The 17,676-nt window shown below is 56.1% G+C and overlaps 1 protein-coding gene across 7 annotated transcripts in view; it reads right to left on the bottom strand.

Moving 5' to 3' along the window:
• Nucleotides 1-15,334: 15,334 nt before the first annotated feature.
• AFTPH (aftiphilin) overlaps nt 15,335-17,676 on the bottom strand; it is a 66,852-nt gene continuing 64,510 nt past the window's right edge. For 6 of the 7 annotated variants that reach the window (XM_038551442.1, XM_038551439.1, XM_038551444.1 and 3 more), the window contains one exon: nt 15,335-16,496. In XM_038551442.1, the coding sequence (XP_038407370.1) occupies nt 16,349-16,496 (148 nt within the window). In that variant the 3' untranslated portion in view covers nt 15,335-16,348. The remainder of the gene's footprint in view (nt 16,497-17,676) is intronic. The other variant, XR_005366151.1, reaches the window with a different exon arrangement.

Here is a 17,676-nt window from a genome sequence, read left to right as displayed (position 1 = left end):
CCGCTGTCTGCACTTAGCCCCCTGCTTCATCCCCCCCCCCAATCCCCCACTCCCCCACCTTTCCCCACAGCCCTTGGGCTTTCTCACCCAGACTTGACTCAAGTTTTTACCATAAATCTCATTTTTATTGAGCTTCCCGGGTGCCAGGCACCATGCTTCATCTCCATCACCTTAACTGTTCACGGGAACATTCTTGTTACCCCATTTTACACATGAGGAAAGTTAGGCTCCTTCTGCCCAGGTTGCCCACAGTCACAGGGCACTGGGAGCACAGCTGAACTCTCAGGCCACCCTGCCCTGTGCCCCGGCCTGTCGCCACTTTCCCCCAGGCCTGGCCCCAAGGAGCTTACATTCCGGTGCTCCCACTGCATGCTGCTCACCTCTTCAGGATGTATCCTACCCTGCCTTGGGTTGGTATTTTTTGGGGGTACCTCTTGTCTCCTTGGACCTCAGTTCCTCCGAGACAGAAAATAGGCTTTTGTTATCTTATTCATCTTTGAGTCTGGTACAATGCTGAGAGCATTGTAGGTTCTTAAACTATTTTTTTTCGAATGCTAAAGTAAAAAAGCACTCATTCTAGAAACACAGATGGGAAACAGCGAAGCAGAAAACACCTATCACCCGTGATCCCACCACCACAGAAAACCTTTGTGAATTGGTGAATTTCCTTCTAGTCCTTTGTTTTATTTATATCTATTATCTCTATTACAATAATATGTGTTTTTAGATAAATAAGATGTATTTCTGGATAAAGTTCAACAACATGCAACACCATTTTTTAAAAAAAGATTGTCTTTCCAAGTAATCTCTACATCCAACGTGGGGCTCGAATCCACAACCCTGAGATTAAGAGTCATGCACTTCACCTGCTGAGCCAGCCAGGCCCCCCTACAATACTATTTTTATGCTGCTTTTCAGCCTTATATCATGCGAAACTCCCAGATCATTAGAAATTATTTGGAAAAGGGATTTTTGATGGCTGAAGACCGTGGTTTCATGTGACAGCGCCCCTCCTGTTGCAACCGCTCCCATATCGTTGTGGCTCATTTACGGTTTCTCTGATTATTCCCAGAAGAGAAATACCTGCAGTGGACTTGTTGGGACAAAGAGGATATTTGCAGGCTCTTGGCATATCACAGTTGGCTCTGAACAAAGCCCTGCTCTCTCCGGCCTTCCCTGGTCTCACCTACCCAGGGGCACCCGCTGACCAGCCAGGGGCCCAATTCTCCAGGCGCTCCTCTCACTCCTTAACCCCTGTGAACATTCAAATGCTCAGAGGCAGGTGGGAGGGTCACCTGGGAGAGGGGACTGGAGGAACGTGGCCACCCCATGCCCGAATCTCCCCCTCTCTGATCCGGATCCCGTCCTTAGAGTTATTGCTTGGGTTAAGGGCAGTGTGGCCCGAAGGTTGCTGGCTGTAAAACGTCTGGGGTGGGGGGCATTCCCACCAAATCATCGCTACCAGGCTCCCCTTCTCTGTCACTAGGGTAAGACCTGGGCCTGGGGGATTGGGACACATTACAGACTTAGGCGTGTTTACAATGTTATTGAAAACATTATATTAAAATAAAAAAAAAGAAAACCTTATATAAAGGTATTGAAGATGACTCTGGGGAAAAGGATGAACTAGGACCGTCTCTTGGCTCTAGGTTAGTGAAGCGAGCTTTCAGATCGGTGTCTCCGAAGGGACCCAGGACCTTCTGGGTGGATTGTCACTGAGCCTATAAAGGACCTCCAGGAAGCAGGGCCCGCGGTCCCCCAGGAGGCGCGGCGCACCCAGGACTCGCCCCGAGGCCCGGCTAACCTGTTCCAGCCCCACCAGCCCCAGCCCGGGTTAGGCTGCGGAGGCGCTAAGTGCATCAAGGCTTTGAGGAAACTGGGGTCCATTTCCGAGTCCCTCGTGGCCGTCACCCAGGAAAGACCATGTCTATGGGGGAAGCCGGGCTCGCCTGTCCGCGGTCCCCGGAGGCCGAGGTGAAGGGCCGGCCCACGGCTAACAGGGAACGAAGGCAGGATCGGGTCCTCCCGAGGCCGCGCCCCGTGGACGCGCTGCTCTAACTCCCGCCGACGTGACTGTGCCCTGGGGCCTGCGGAGCGCGAGGGGGAGGGGGGGGGGGGCGGGGGGATCCAGGCGGTGGGGGGGGTCCGGGCGGTGGAGGGGGAGGGGGCCCCGGACGGTGGAGGGGGAGGGGGTCCGGGTGGTGGAGGGGGAGGGGGGCCCGGACGGTGGAGGGGGAGGGGGGTCCGGACGGTGGAGGGGGAGGGGGGCCCGGACGGTGGAGGGGGAGGGGGGTCCGGGCGGTGGGGGGCGTCCGGGCAGTGGAGGGGGGTCCGGACGGTGGAGGGGGGTCCGGACGGTGGAGGGGGAGGGGTCGGGGCGGTGGGGGGGTAGGTCCGGGCGGTGGGGGGGTCCGGGTGGTGGAGGGGGAGGGGGTCGGGGCGGTGGGGGGGTAGGTCCGGGAGGTGGGGGGGGGTCCGGGCGGTGGAGGGGGGGTCCGGGCGGTGGGGGGGTCCGGGCGGTGTGGGGGGGGTCCGGGTAGTGGAAGGGGAGAGGGGTCCGGGTGGTGGGGGGGGTCCGGGAGCCCCGAAAGCCTGGGCGTCTCCCATCCCGGGAGGGGCGGCTCAAGGCGGCCTGGCAGGGAAGGGGGGTATGTGCAGGGGCGAGGCGGGGTGGGGCGCAGGGGCCTGGGGCCGGCACAGGGACCGGAGCCCGACGTGGCGAGACCGAGGCTTCGCCTCTGACCGTGTGGCCGGCGCGCGGGGCCGCCTCCTGGCGCCCAGGACGAGCCCGAGGCTCAGGGCACCGGCCCCCGCCGCCGGGCGCCCCCCATCCCGTGCCTGGTGCGGAGAGCGGCTGGGGCACGGGGGTTGGGTCTGCGAGGCCCTTCCCGCTCTCGGGGCGGTGGCTGTCCCGGGCGGGGGCGGGGGGGGCCGGGGCCGGGGCCTACAGGGAGCCGCGCGGGGCGGGGTGGGTGGGTAAGGAGGGTGAGGCGGGAGGCAGGCGCCCTGGCCTCCAAGGCACCCTTCTCTGTGGGAATCCCCTCACTCTCTGGGCGCCCGGCTCAAGTCACGTGTTTGCCGGGGGATGAGGGAAGGAACAGGAAGGAACGTGCAGACTTGACTGGAAAATCCAGCTGGACAGGAGACGGCTCCCAGCTGTACCTCCCGAGGCCGGAGCCCGCCCCCGCGCCGCGGCCCCGCCCCCGAGCAACAAGCCCCGCCCCCGTGCACTGGCCCCCGCGTGGCCGGGGAGCCCCATGGGGTTTAATTCTGGTTTAAAAAAAAAAAAAATTCTGGTTTTAATTAAAGTAAAATGATAAAGTCATTATGTAGTCCAGATGCTAATGTTCTAAGTAATAATATATATTTACATTAAGCTAAAACTTAAGCAAAACCGTGCCTAATTTGTTGGTTTATAACTGAACTGGGGTCTAGAGCTCATTCATGTTCTAGTCCTGCTTTAAGAATCTAATAGCTCATTTATTCTAAAAGCTTGGTCAAACAAGTTGGTGTTATGTTGGTTTTCACTAAAGCTCCTGGGATATCCGCCCAGGGGGCGGCGAGCTCCTGAGCAGTGTGCAGTAGTAGCTTTTCGCTTTGGGGCTTTGCATGTGCTCCCCAGGTTGTGTGGAAATGACATTATTTTCAACTTAAATCCATTTTTCTGTAGGTTTGCCGAACGAGTTTAAAGACAGTAGTTCTTGGGACAGCCGGGGTGGCTCAGCGGTTTAGGGCGGCCTTCAGCCCAGGGCGTGATCCTGGAGACCCGGAATCGAGTCCCACGTCGGGCTCCCTGCATGGAGCCTGCTTCTCCCTCTGCCTGTGTCTCTGCACCCCCCCCCTCCCCTGTCTCTCATGAATAAACAAATGAAATCTTAAAAAAAAAAAAAAAAGACAATAGTTCTTAATTTATAAGCTTGGCAGCGGCTTCCAGCACATTAACCCAGAGGCCTTTGTGTCCTCCCCAGCCCACCCCGCCCCCCTTCTGCAAGAAAGGAAGCTCCTACAAAATGTCCAGATGGTTCAGGGAAGTATAGAACACAGTCTGGTGGCAAGTGGCAAAAATGCCCTCGCGAGTGGCTGAAAGATATTCGTCTGAATAGAATGTATAAATATGTGTACTATTTTTTTTAAGATTTTATTTATTCATGAGACACAGAGAGAGAGAGAGGCAGAGACACAGGCCGAGGGAGAAGCAGGCTCCACGCAGGGAGCCCGACGCGGGCCTCGATCCAGGCCTCCAGCATCACACCCTCGGCTGAAGGCGGCGCTAAACCGCTGTGCCCCCCCCCCGCACCCCCCCCCCCCGCCCCGGGCTGCCCATATATGTGCTATATTGTAGGTATTTTTGCCTCCGAGAATCCAGATAAAGGTCAAACACTAGCAGGAGGGGCAGGGAAGTGATCGGGTCTTGAAAGCAGCGGGACCCTGCAGGCAGCCCCCAGCTCGCGGACTCCCGGTGTCTGGGGCTCTTCTCCAAACGTCTAGAGCAAGGGAATGCGTAGCAGACCACACAGAACTTTCGGGAAGGGGCTGCAGAGGCCCGACGGCCTCACCCAGGCCTCCCTGCGAACTGTGAGTAGGCCCGGGTGGCACAGCAGGCGGGCGGGTTGGGGTGGGGCCGCGGCCTTGCTCATCCCTGGGTCTCCCCTCGGAAGGCGCTTCTCCCAGACCCTGCAGGAGAGGGAGCGAGGGGTGTTAACCTCGACGGGAGGGGGGGGGGGCGGCTCCCGGGGGCGGCCCAGGCCCCAGGAGCTGTCGTTAGGGTTAGGGTTAGGGTTAGGGTTAGGGTTAGGGTCCCGTGCGCAACCCCTCCTCCCCCGGCCGCCCTGCCCCAGGGGGACCTCTTGCCCCTTGAAATTCCTCTTTCTTTTGGCTCCCAGCCCGCACGGCAGGCGGTCTGCAAGGGGGCTGCAAGGGCGCCGGGAGCCCCCGAGATCGCCCTCGCAGCTCCTGGCGGGGGGAGCCCGAGGGGGAGCGGGGCGCTCGGACCCCAACCCGCAGGCCAGTCTGCGCAGGTTGCACGTTGCGGGAGCTTCGTGGGCGCAGGGTGAGGCGACAAGCGGGGCGCCTGTGCCCAGGGCTGCTGGGAGGAGCTACCGTGGGGGACTCCGGGGCGGGGGGGGGGGGGCGCCGGCACCTGCAGGAGACCCGCGGGAAGTGACCCCGCATGCCCCGCCCCGCCCCTCCCTTGGGCCGCGTCTCCCCCGTCGCCTCGCGCTCCTGGAGGGAGGGGGCCTGCCCTGGAGCTTGACACGAGGCTTGGGTCGCCTTCCAGAAAGCTGCCAGATGCCGTCTTGTGTTTTTCTTCCCCAGGGGAGGCTTGCGGGAGGGGGTGGGGCGCTGTCACCAAGCTGCTGGGAACAGGCGCACCGGCCTCTCCCCAGTGCACGGTGCCTTGCGGGGTCGGGGATGGCGGGCCCCAGAGCCCCTCCCTAGGGCCCCCCCCACCCCGGGGCTGGCTGTTGGTGTTACTGCAGCAGAACAAAGGCTGCCCCCTTGCTTGGCTCATGGGTGGGAGGCCCTCGGCTCGGGGCTCCCCGCCCCCCACTCCCTCTCCCAGGCCCCGGGCTCACTCGGGCCTGCACCAAGCCTCGACCAGCGCTGGGAGTGAAAAGGGGCACCCTTCAGCGGTTCGAGGGCAAACAAGAAGGCGAGAGAGAAGAAGACTCAACTTCAGATTAAAAAATCAGAGAGAGGGAATCAACCTCCAGCCAAACGCCGTAAGTGAGCAGGCTTTTTATTCGCTGAGTGGGACGAAATGGTATTTATGACCAACAGGCCCTGGACTCGGCCCGAGTTGAGCCATTCGGGAGTTGCCCAAACTCTGGCAGCAGGGAGGGGGGCCCCGGGACTGCGGAGGTCAGACAACTTGCAGGGGAGAGTTTATTGCTCACCATTGGTGTGATTTTTTTTTTTAATCTACTTCATGTCGAGTGTCGTTTTGGAATTTTCATACCTGTTTCTGGGAAGATGATAACTTCAAACAGTATCTGTTAAGGTCAATTGTAGGCTTGGAATGGGGCTGTCCGCTGTGGGGCCCATTCATTCATTCATTCATTCATTCATTCATTCAAGATTTATTAGGTGCCTTCCTTACCCATGACAAGCTGTTCTAGGCACTGGAGATAGAGCAGCGCACAAAGCAGCAAAGCTCCCTATCTTTATTATTATTATTATTTTAAAGATTTATTTATTTATTCATGAGAGACCCACAGAGAGAGAGAGAGAGAGAGAGAGAGAGGCAGAGACCAGGCAGAGAGAGAAGCAGGCTCCATGCAGGGAGCCTGACGTGGGACTCGATCCCGGGGCTCCAGGGTCACGCCCTGGGCTGAAGGCGGCGCTAAACTGCTGAGCCCCGTGGGCTGCCCCAAAGCTCCCTGTCCTAATGACGTTTAGAGTGTTGGCAGGAGAGACAGATAAACCACATAAACAGTAAATATATGTGGGAGGGGAATGTGCACTGAGAAGAAAAGCCCAGCCCCGAGTGTGGCGCGTCCGCTCGTAGCTAGCGCTCAGGAAAGGCTTCTTGGAGCTCTGAGCCATGCAGAGGCCTGGGGAGGTCCCAGGGGGAGGGAAGGCCGCCCACCAGGTGGCCAGTGCTGCTTGGGTTGCCGTAGCCCAACATGACAGAGGACCCACGCGGCCACTTCCCACAGCTGGGGGATCCCAGATGGCCTGCTGTCTGATGTCCCCGGCCTTCTGCGGGAACCTTCCGTGGGGCCTCTGCCTCTGTCTTTGCCTCTCTCTGTGTGTCTCTCATAAATAAATAAATAAAATCTTTTTAAAAAAATTGCTACTTGAAAAAAAAATTGCTATTTGAAATCCTAAGCCCCAGTGTGAAGGTATTTGGAGGTGGGGCCTTTAGGAGGTGATCAAGGCCTTTGGGATGGGACTCGTGGCCCTCGAAGATGCCCCAGAGGGCTCCCTCACCCCTTCTGCCGTGTGAGGATGTGGTGAAAGGACCAGGACTCGGGTTCTCGCAGGAACCTGGCCAAGCTGCTGTCTTGACCTTTGACTTCCCAGCCTTCAGAACCGTGAGAAATAAATTCCTGATGTTACAAACCGCCCTTGTCTATGGTACTTTCTTTTAAGCAGCCTGAAGGGACTCAGACACCGTTGGAGGAAATACAGGGGATGGAAAACAAACAAGCTACGCGGCACCGGGAGGAAACAGGCACATCCAGAATCTGGGACATTCTGCCACACAATTGGCCTGGTCTCTTACAAACAGCAGCAACAGCAACGTCATAAAAAATAAAAGGTCGAGAGAACTGTTCTAGATTGAAAGGGACATGTGGTCAAGTGGGACGCTCCCTCCTTGAGTGGAGCCCGGTTTGAACAGGCAAGCTCTGACTTTTTAGGGACACCTCGGGGAGTCCAAGGAGACTGGTTTTCAAATGGCGTTCAGATATTATCGTTCATTTTCGCGGGGGTGCCACTAGCACTGGGGTTAGTGAGAAGACCCCTGTGTTTTGATGTGACGCTGGCGTGTTGGGGGGCACATGGGAGGATAACCACCCTTTATTCAGAAATTGTTCAGCAAGGTAAATAAGTAAATAAAATCTAAGCTACCTAAGGTCTAGGACGGCTCAAGGAGGGAGAATGAGGTGCCCCGAGGGCCAGGGCTCGTGCCCTCTGGACCCCCGTGCTCCACACACCCGAACCCCTGCACCCCCTGCGTGTCCAGGAGGGCCGCGCGCCAGCGCAGGGCGTTCACTTGCTTCATGGAAGATGAGGAGTGAGCGGCAGCCTCTGTGGGACTGAGCTCTCCTCCCCTAACGTCTACCTCCCAGCTACCGTGGCAAGGCCACCCTGAGGGGCGCCTGGGGGGCTCGGCGCGTCAGGCGTCTGCCTTCTGCTCTGGTATGATCGCAGGGCCCTGGGTTCGAGCCCGGAGTCAGGCTCCCTCCTCAGCGGGGAGTCTGCTTCTCCCTCTCCCTCTTCCTCATTGCTTATGCTCTTTCTCTCCCTCTCTCTCAAAAAAAAAAAAAAAAAAAAAAGCCCACCACCAGACAGGACTTGCACAGGTCACGTTTTATGGAGACGCCCTGTGCGTTCCCTCTGGAGGGTCCGGGCACCCCTCTGCGGCCTGGGGCCCCCACAGAGACCCGGGGCCTGCTCGCGGGCCTCAGCAGGTCTGGGCCTCACCGTTCAGGTGGAAAGGCGGTGAATGGCCGGCCTGCTGCTCCCTAGTTACTTCTTGGACTGGGGGGCTGCACCCTAACTTAGGCCTGAGGTCCAGAGGCTCCCAGGGCCGGCAGAGCACACTGCGGGCGCCCAGGGGAACGCGGCGTCCTGATAATCTGAGCGCGCAGCATTTATTGAGCGCTTAGCGTCGCCACGTGTCCTGCTCAGTGTTTAACAGGACGTGTGTCCTGATTTCTCCTAAGAAGCCTGCTTTGGTCTTCTGCCCCCTGATTCCCACCCGCACCTTACAGGCTGGGTCTGGTGTCGCCGTCAGGGAGCGGCAGTGCCAGGCCTCGAAGCCTGCTGCCTCCTTGCTGCTGCTGTCCCGGGAGGGATGTTCAGGCCACCTCAGGAGCCCCGTGGCGGGGGCTGGTGACAGCTGGGGACAGCTAGCCAGGAAAGCTGCGGCTCCAGGTCCGTTTGTCGCCCCTCCCAAGCGCGCGCCCCTTCGCCGCCGCCCTGGACGGCCAGATGGACCAGTGTCACCTGCTGTGCAAGTGGCTGGGAGGACGGTCTCCGCAGAAGTGGGCGGTGGAGACACTACCCCTGGGTGACACCCCCTCGGCTGGGAAAACTGCCTCTGTTCTCTGCTCTCTGGTCTGCCCTTGGGGCCGCTGTTCCTGCGGGGGTCCCCCATCTCGGGAGCCGGGACCCACCACTGGCTGTCATCCTGCTCCTCTCTGTCCGCTCGGCTGAGGCCGACATTAGGTAAATACCAGTTGTCACCCGTGGGCTCTGCCCAGATTTGCCACCCTTGAATGCATCCTTTCAATAGGTGTTTGGTGACCCGGCCCGTGAGGTCCCGCCTGCCTCACAGATGTGAGGTTCCAGCCACAAAACAAAACAAAACAAAATCTGGGATGGGAAAGAAGAGTCCAGATTTCACTGCAAATGAAGCTTTCCAGAGCTGCTGACTCAGGAGTTTTCTTTCCAAACATCTGAAACAGCAAACAGATTGTAAATTAGGAGGGAGTTACAAGATAGTAGCCGAAGGGAAACGCCGCCTCCCCTTCGCGGGTCGGAGCCCAGGCCGCGCGGTGCCCGGGCGGGGGTGATTCCAGGGGCTGGGATCGGAGCCGGGATCCCGGCGGGATCGGGGCTGGGATCGGCGGCGGGATCGGGCAGGGATTGAGCTGGGATTGGGCTGGGATCCGGGCGGGATCGGGACTGGGATCAGGGCCGGGATCGGGGCCAGGATCAGGGCCAGGATCAAGCCGGGATCGGGCTGGGATCGTGACTGGGATCCAGGCCGAGATCGGGGGCAGGATCGGGGCTGGGATCTGGTGGGATCAGGGCAGGGATCGAGTCGGGATTGAGGCCAGGATCAGGGCTGGGATCAGGGCCGGGATCCGGGCGGGATCGGGACTGGGATCCGAGCAGGGGTTTGGCCGGGATCAGGCCCGGATCGAGGCCACGAGCCCGAGGGGCCGCCCGCCGAGTTCTGGCCTCTCCTGGGCCTGGCGGGGCGCGGCGTCTTCCCACGGAGGCAGGAGGCCGAAGGCTGGTCTGTGCCGCCGTCTTGAGCCCATGATTAGCGGCTCCCACCGGGTCACAGGTCCGGCCCCCAGGACAACTCCGCAGAAATAAAGTGAAACAAACCGTAAGCCCGTCAAACTGCGGCTTCGGAGGAGCGGAGCCCGAGGGCTGGGACGGTCCGGGGCGCCCTGCTCCCCCCCCACCCGCCCCAGGCACGGCAGCAGGGGGGGGTCGGGGGGGTTGAATCTAGCGGAAGGCGAGCGGGGTGTGGATCCCACCGCTGATGGGCCCCGGGGGATGGGGGGGTAAAGCGGGTGGCCGCCGTCATCATGGCCCAGCGGTGCCTTCAGGGTCCTCGTGGTCACCGGGGGAGTGACTGTCAGCGTGCCTTCCCTGGGGGTACCCAGCTTGTCTGAGGACCAACCCGGGGGTCACGTGGGGCCTTGCTCGGAGAGGCGTCCTTGCTGATTTCCCCCCAATTCCCAGACAACCACCTGGGGGGCATCCCCGGGAAGGGGGTGATTCTAGGTTTGGGGGTCTCCTGGCGAGCCGTGCACTTTCAGCCAGGGGCCACTGGCGGTGTAGACCACAGGGTCGGCCCGGAGTGGCCCCGATCCCCACTCGGCCGGCCCCTCTTGCTGCTTGCAGGGCAGGGGCTGAGGCAAAACCAGCCCCAGACAGATGGTTTCGGCCAAATGGAAGCCCCTGGGGCGGGCACGGTGCCTCGGCTGCTCCAGAGCTTGGAGGCCGAGTCCCCGAGCCACAGGACAGGATATGTTGTGGGGAAAACCACATGGGGCTTGCGGGGGGCTTGCGGGGGGCTTGCGGGGGGCTTGCGGAATTTGCAGGCGAAGGCAAAGCACAGATTCTGGAAGGATCCCCGTGCACCTCACCAGGGGGCTGATGCATGAACTAGTTTAGGAAGCGGACGAGGTGAGGGTTTGCCCAGGTGGCGGCGCCGAGCGGGGGCCCGAGGCCAACAGGGGCAGACACTGTCCCTAAGTGCCCTCGGGCCTCGCAGCCTGAGGAGAGCCAAGGGCCGCCCCGAAGTGCCCAGAGGTGCCGTCGGCCCTCCGCGGCCCGGCCGCTGCCGCTCTAGGGAAGCGTTCAGCCTTCGGACCAGACGGCTTGGGTTCTAGACTCTCCTCCTCTGGCTGAGTGACCTTGGCCGTTCCACGTTCTAGGCCTCGGTTGCCTCACCAGGGAACTGGGGCGAGGACAGCTGGGGTGCCTCTCAGGGCTCCGGGGAGGCGGGGGACAGAACGGGAGCGCCGCCCGCGTCTGGGCCTCAGGTGGGCTGGTGACGCTTGCTGAGCCCTGGGGGCTGGGGAGCTGCCGCGTGGGTGAGGGGGGCCCGGTGGGGGCGCCGGAAGGGCTCCCGGGAGGGGCTGGCAGGTGAGCGCATCCCGCAGCGGGGCCCGGGGGGCACAGGGTGAAATCGCAGGTGCCGCGCCGCGGTCACACAGTCACACGGTCACACGGTCACGGGTCTTATGTGAAGTCATCTGAGAAATGCTCTTCTCAGGGGCGCAGGGGGTGGGGGTAGGGGCTCGGGGTGGAGCATCTGCCTTTGGCTCAGGTTGTGATCCCAGATCCTGGGATCGAGTCCCACGTGGGGCTCCCTGCATGGAGCCTGCTTCTCCCTCTGCCTGTGTCTCTGCCTCTCTCTCTCTCTGTGTCTCTCATGAATAAATAAAATCTTAAAAAAAAAAAAAAAAAAAAGAAATGCTCCTCTGAGCTAGAGCCTGGGCCGGAAGGATAAGCTGAAACAACGGGTAACTGACATATAAGACTCCGGGGGAAAAAAAAAAAAAAAAAAGACTCCGGGGGTCAGGCTGACTTACTGTCAGGAACAGCACTGCCGGAGTCTGTGGGGACCCTGGGTCTCCACTGAGAAGTCCTACCGGTCCTGCCAGCCATCAGAGCGAGCTTGGTGGTGCCCCCGTCTTCTGGGACTCGCAGCTCCCTTGAGGTCCCTACAAATGTGGCTCAGGCACAGGCTGGCCTAGCCACCCCTCCAAGGGGGGGAGATGCGGGAGGCTGCAGATGAAAAGACCGGGAGTCAGGAAAACCGTTTTCAGGTCCTGCCTCTGGTTATAGATGCGTAATGTTGGGCAAGTCAATTTCCTGTGTAGACTTCCCATTTCCTCAGCTTGGAGAATTGAATCATCCTTGGCTTTTTGAAATTTGCAATCTGCAACACCCCCGTCCCCCGACATAGAGGCCCGATGAGTCACTGCAGGGGCCAGCCCTCCCCTCCTCCACTGCAGGGCCCCTGGGGCTGGTTTCTGGGCATCCTTCTCGTTCATCTCCCAGCCCGAGAATTCTGTGGTTCTCTGAGGTTTCTTCCTACCTTAGTTTTCAATTCTATAGACTCTGAACTACCTGAGACTCGGAAAAGGGATTTGTTCCACACGCTACAGCTGGTTAGTGGAGAACTCTCTTTAGAACACACGACCCCCAGCTCCATCCCTTGTCCCTTCTACCTCCCCAGGTGCTCTCTTCTACCATCCAGGATTGTGTCCTAGCATCTGTTCCTCCCAGGTCCCAGTAAACCTTGTGTTGCTGCTCACTATAGATTCCTTCCCCCTCTTAAATCTTTTTTTTTTTTTTTTTTAAACTCATATAAGACACACAGAGAAGGGCAGAGATACTGGCAGAGGGAGAAGCAGGCTCCACACGGGTAGCCCGATGTGGGACTCGATCCCAGGATCCCGGGATCACGTCCTGAGCCGAAGGCAGATGCTCAACCGCTGAGCCACCCAGGTACCCCGATTCCTTCCCCTCTTAGAACACCAGGAAGTCAACAGATCCCGTCCTGAGACAGTGACCCTGGAATCCACTTCCCTAGGTATTACTGTAACTCAGTGAAACACTGCATGCAGTGAAAAATGAGGCCCAGCTCTGCAGATGTCCTAGGGCCTGTTCTCTCCTTCTTCCTACCAGACTCCCATTTAGAGGCTGCCCAGAACACAGGTCCTCCCCAGTCTCTTTTGTAGCCAGATACGGCGCTGCCACCACGTTCTGGCCACAAGGTAGTAATTAGAGTTATTTTGTAGACCTTATGGAAAGTGCTCTTACGGAGAGGGAGAATGCTCTCTTCTTCGCTCTTCCCTCACTGATGGCTGGAACATAGGGCTAGTGGCCGAACCATCTGCAGCCACCTTGGACCATGAGGTAGACACCACGTGTGGGTGGTGGCGGAACAACGAGATAGTCAAGAGCGTCAGTCACCGGTGATCTCGCGGAGCCCCGTCGCCAGCCCTAGCCTGCAAGACAAACGAACCTCAATGGTTTAAGCCGCCATTACCAGGTCTCATCAACCCTGGGCCTTGACCGTAGACGGCATGAGCTGGTGTGTCACTAACACAAAGACCCCTGCCGGTGAAATGGGTGCCCCTCCAACTGTAGGGCACATTCCAATCTCGGAGCAGCTCCGAAGTATGACAGAAGTATGAATCTTATTACACGGAATGCAGTATTTTGGGTTTTTGTTACTCACAGCCAAACCTAATCCTAACGGATTCAAGAAACGCGAGGGAACGAAGTGGCAGGTTCTAAATAGAGAACATGATAATCATGTAGAGGGAAGAACAAGCTTCTATATAAAAGCATGACTCACAAAAATAGTAGTGACACATGACTCAATTTAGGGACATTTCTCCCATATTTCCCAGTCTGGATTAAATGGGGACCTAGGTACGGCTGCTGGGGTTTGACCAGCAAGGGGAGATGCGAGGCTGGGGGCTGAGGGGAGCTGGCTTGAAGGCGTCGAGGACACAAAGCTGACGGCTACACCGGTGTCCACTGCGCGTGGCCGGCTTTCAGGGCCTCTGCTCTCTGGTTTCTTCTCCCGGCTCTGCAGGGCCCGCCCGGTTGACGAGAAAGACGAGGGTCAGCTGCTGTTTGCCGCCACGGCTCTCCCTGGGCTGACAGACCCCGAGACGCTGGAGGCGCTCCCCGCACTGCCGCGGCCTTCGGGCTCGGTGGGGGCACTTCCGGTCAAGGCGAGTCGGCCTTTAACCTGTGAGAATGCGAGGAGGACGTGCCTGCTGTGACGAAAACATCGAAGGCCCATAGGACAGACAAGCAGGGAATCTGGCTTGTCAGATTTATTTTGTGATTTTTATTTGTTCATTTATTTGTATTTAGTTTTTTAGAATGTGGTTCTAAGAAGACATATCCATTGTGGGTGTCACTGAGGCAGGGCCACTTCGAGGACGAAGACTCCCTGGACCACTTCTTTTTTTTTTTGTTTTAAGTTTTATTTATTTATGATAGTCACACACACACAGAGAGAGAGAGAGAGAGAGAGAGGCAGAGACACAGGCAGAGGGAGAAGCAGGCTCCATGCACCGGGAGCCCGACGTGGGATTCGATCCCGGGTCTCCAGGATCACGCCCTGGGCCAAAGGCCGGTGCCAAACGGCTGCGCCACCCAGGGATCCCCATCCCTGGACCACTTCTAAATAACAACGCCATCCCTTGTTACTCGCCAGGATCCTTCCTCCTCCTCCGATGGCTTCTTGAATCTACTGGGATGGGGGGGTGTGTGGGGAGCATCACAGGTTTCGCTGCCTCTAGGTTCTGGCTACGTTGGCTCTTTCCTCACGTGACAAGCGTTCTACATTTATTAGAACAGAGCAGCCCCACGGGAGGGTAGTACCGTGCCCTTTTAAGTCTCAGAGGCTGATGACCTTTCTCACAGGAACGCAGCTAATCCACGGCTGGGAGAGGCTGCCATTATGGTTTGGTCTCAGGGTAGAAGCAGCCCTTTGGGCTCTAGTTACTGCAACTGGTGAAGTTCTGCTGAGTGCTTCTATCCTTCCACTCGGAAGGGTCACTGAGGACTTGGGACTATTCGGAGAGAACCCCCAAAACCCTCCAGAAAAGTTGGGGAGATGGCGGGTGGAGGATGGAGAGGCGCCGTCACTCCAGGCTGTGCTTGCAACGGGGGTCCCACAGCCCGGGTGAACCCGGCAGCACAGGACTGTTGGTGAGGGAGGGGCCGAGGCTTCCACCGGAGTCTCCCCACAGGCTGAGGGCCGCTGTCGGGCGGGCTGCCACTCTCTGATGAAATAGGTCATGTGACTCAGCTGACACAACAGCTAGTAACAATATTTATATATTTTTAAAGATCTTGAGAGTGAGCGAGAGAGAAAGTGAGAGACACAAGCAGGGAGGAGAGGGAGAAGCAGGCTCCCTGCCGAGCAGGGAGGCAATGCGGGACTCGACCCCAGGACCCTGGGATCACGGCCTGAGCCGAAGGCAGACGCTCAACCACTGAGCCACCTGGGCACCCGGCTAATAACAATATTTAAAGATTACCTTGTAGAAATTTCCTGCTCACCTTGATATCATGCATGTATTTTCTGGAAAAGACAGAAATTCCCTGTAAACCCTTATTTAATCTTGCCAATTCTGATGAAGATACATTTATAGTGAATCATGGGAATTTCTTTTATAATCTCATGTTTTACATAAAAACGGCTCCCCTTTAGTACTGACCCAGTTCCCATGGGCCAGATCCTAATTCCTTCTGCTTTCAAAAAAGTGGAAGCCCTGCTAAATGATTTCCTCTGGATTGAAATACATTAAAATGGAATAAATCTTTGCATCCAAACTCATATTTTCCCTCAGATACCAAAGTATAAAGACACCACGCTCAATTTCTTTTAAATTATTTTATTTTTGTGTAAGCTAAAAGGAAATTTACACACTGAAATCTCAAAAGACCTTGGGCATGCACATTAACCTTGTCAGAGGTTCTTCTACGTGTCTTTCTTTTTTCCATAGGAATTTCCCCAAACATGTAAAACCCATAGTTTTTTTCTGTATATACAGCCTAAACCATAGCAATCTATGATTATGTCATTTTACACTGTGCAAAATCCTCAAAAAATAGTGGTACGATAAAACAAAAAATCATTAACAAGTAAATTTCATTGTAAGACATTCATATAATTTGGTCCTTCTCCAAACCAAACTGATTTAAAACAGACACAATCTCTTTAAACCCCTCCAATCAAGTTCTGACAATGATCCACACACCCTATAACAAAAGAGCAATCGATAAAGTACCTTGCAAAAGGTCAAACAGCAATATGCCAGATTGAAAAGATTAAAAAAGAGTGCAAAAATGTTAACAAAAAGCCAGATCTGAAACATACCCACCACACATAAAATTGGGGGGGGGGGGGGGGGGAAAAAGCTAAACAGGGACTTTGGAGCTTATTTATGATAGCAAAAGTAATTCAACATATGATATGAAAAATTAATAGAACATTCAATGCAATCTGAAAAGACTGAAGGGGATTTCACAGACAGTGGAGATTTGAGTTTTTAATTTTCTTTTTTTTATTTCAAAAGTTTTGTAAGAAGGACACCACCAGTGTATTTCACAAAGACATAAATGTATACACCCCAGCAACACAAAAAGAATAAATCTTCAAAAATGTTCACCCCCGATTATTTACATTTTTTTTCTAATATAAATTTAGGACTTCAGTATGTAAATAAATATACATTACTATGTATACCTTTCTAGTGCGGCTTACCAACAAATCAGCTGAACTTTTTTTTTTTTTTTTTTTTTTTTTAATTAGAGCAGGTATGCTTTTGATGGTAGGTAAGGAAGGGCTGGAGGGAAGGAAAAGCAACTGAAATTGTCCAATCCACATCAGTTATCCATCCGCTTTCTCCTGGGACCTTGTGGAAGGTGTTAACGTGGCTGGGAACATCAACACCTTAGCATGCATGAACGTTAAGTCAGGAAGGCTAGCGATCACCTTGATGGCTTCTTCACTCAGGTGCTCTTCTCTTTTCGGTTTCCTAAGGACAAATGAAAAAGAGAAGTGTGTTGACAGGACTCTGCTGTAAGACAGCAGGGAGAAAATCCACTCTCAAGGTAGACAGCGGCCTGTGGGGACTTCTCTGCCAGTTCCTGACCCCGTAAGGAACTGTGTGTGCTTCTTGCGCCAGGTACCACTCTTCCGAAGATGCATCCCCATTTGTGTATGTGCGTTACAGCTGGGCGTGTGCACACATACACTCGCATGCACCTAGGTACAGCTCACAGATCTGCTTAAGGCTAGAAGCATCTACCCGGGCACACTTTTATAATTTTTTTTTTTAATTTTTATTTATTTACTTATGATAGTCACAGAGAGAGAGAGAGAGGCAGAGACACAGGCAGAGGGAGAAGCAGGCTCCATGCACCGGGAGCCCGACGTGGGATTCGATCCCGGGTCTCCAGGATCGCGCCCTGGGCCAAAGGCAGGCGCCAAACCGCTGCACCACCCAGGGATCCCCGGGCACACTTTTAAAATGTTACTAAGCAGAAATATCATGCTGGAGCCCTAATAAAACTTCACCCAACTGGATTTCCCCCTGAACCCCACTAAACTACCAAAATTACTTCAACATAAGTATGTCTGGCACAAGGCCTTGTAAATCATTTTAACCTCAGGCGTTCTTCATCCCTTCCTGGGGAATTCCAGGAGAGGAAGCCCTTGGCTCAGAAACGCCCAGTCTCAGCCCTGCCGGGACACTGACAGCAGGTCCAAAAGGAGCAGCACGGGAGCTGGTCGCAGGTGCTGAGAATGGACTTATGCAGGAAGTGCTCAGGGAGAGGGGAAAGCTCGAAATCCTTGGGCTTCTGTAGACGAAGTAGATTTTACTCGCTGGCCCCTGATATTAGAGGTGAGCACTTCAGGAAGAACCCCTTTTACCCAGGGCTTCCCAGATGGTGAGCTGCGGAAATGTCAAGTGAGCCTCAAATGTGGCTCAAGTTGAGCACATGACTGTAAGCCAACCTTGATTTTTTCCAGGATGTTAAATATATTGAAAGAATAGTTGTAGTCATTGAGATATTAATTTTAGACCAAATTTTGCTTAAAATTGTTGATTCTAAAAAGCCCAATTCTCTTTTATGGTAAAATAGTTGGTCCTATATTAGGTGTGACACAGTTATTTCTTCCACCTGAATTCTTTGTCGTTGGAATGGGGAACA

This window comes from Canis lupus, chromosome 10 (genome assembly GCF_011100685.1).
Source record: "Canis lupus familiaris isolate Mischka breed German Shepherd chromosome 10, alternate assembly UU_Cfam_GSD_1.0, whole genome shotgun sequence".
Lineage (NCBI taxonomy): Eukaryota > Metazoa > Chordata > Mammalia > Carnivora > Canidae > Canis > Canis lupus.
Note: the sequence above shows the minus strand (reverse complement) of the source record. Positions and strands in the feature narration are given on the sequence as shown.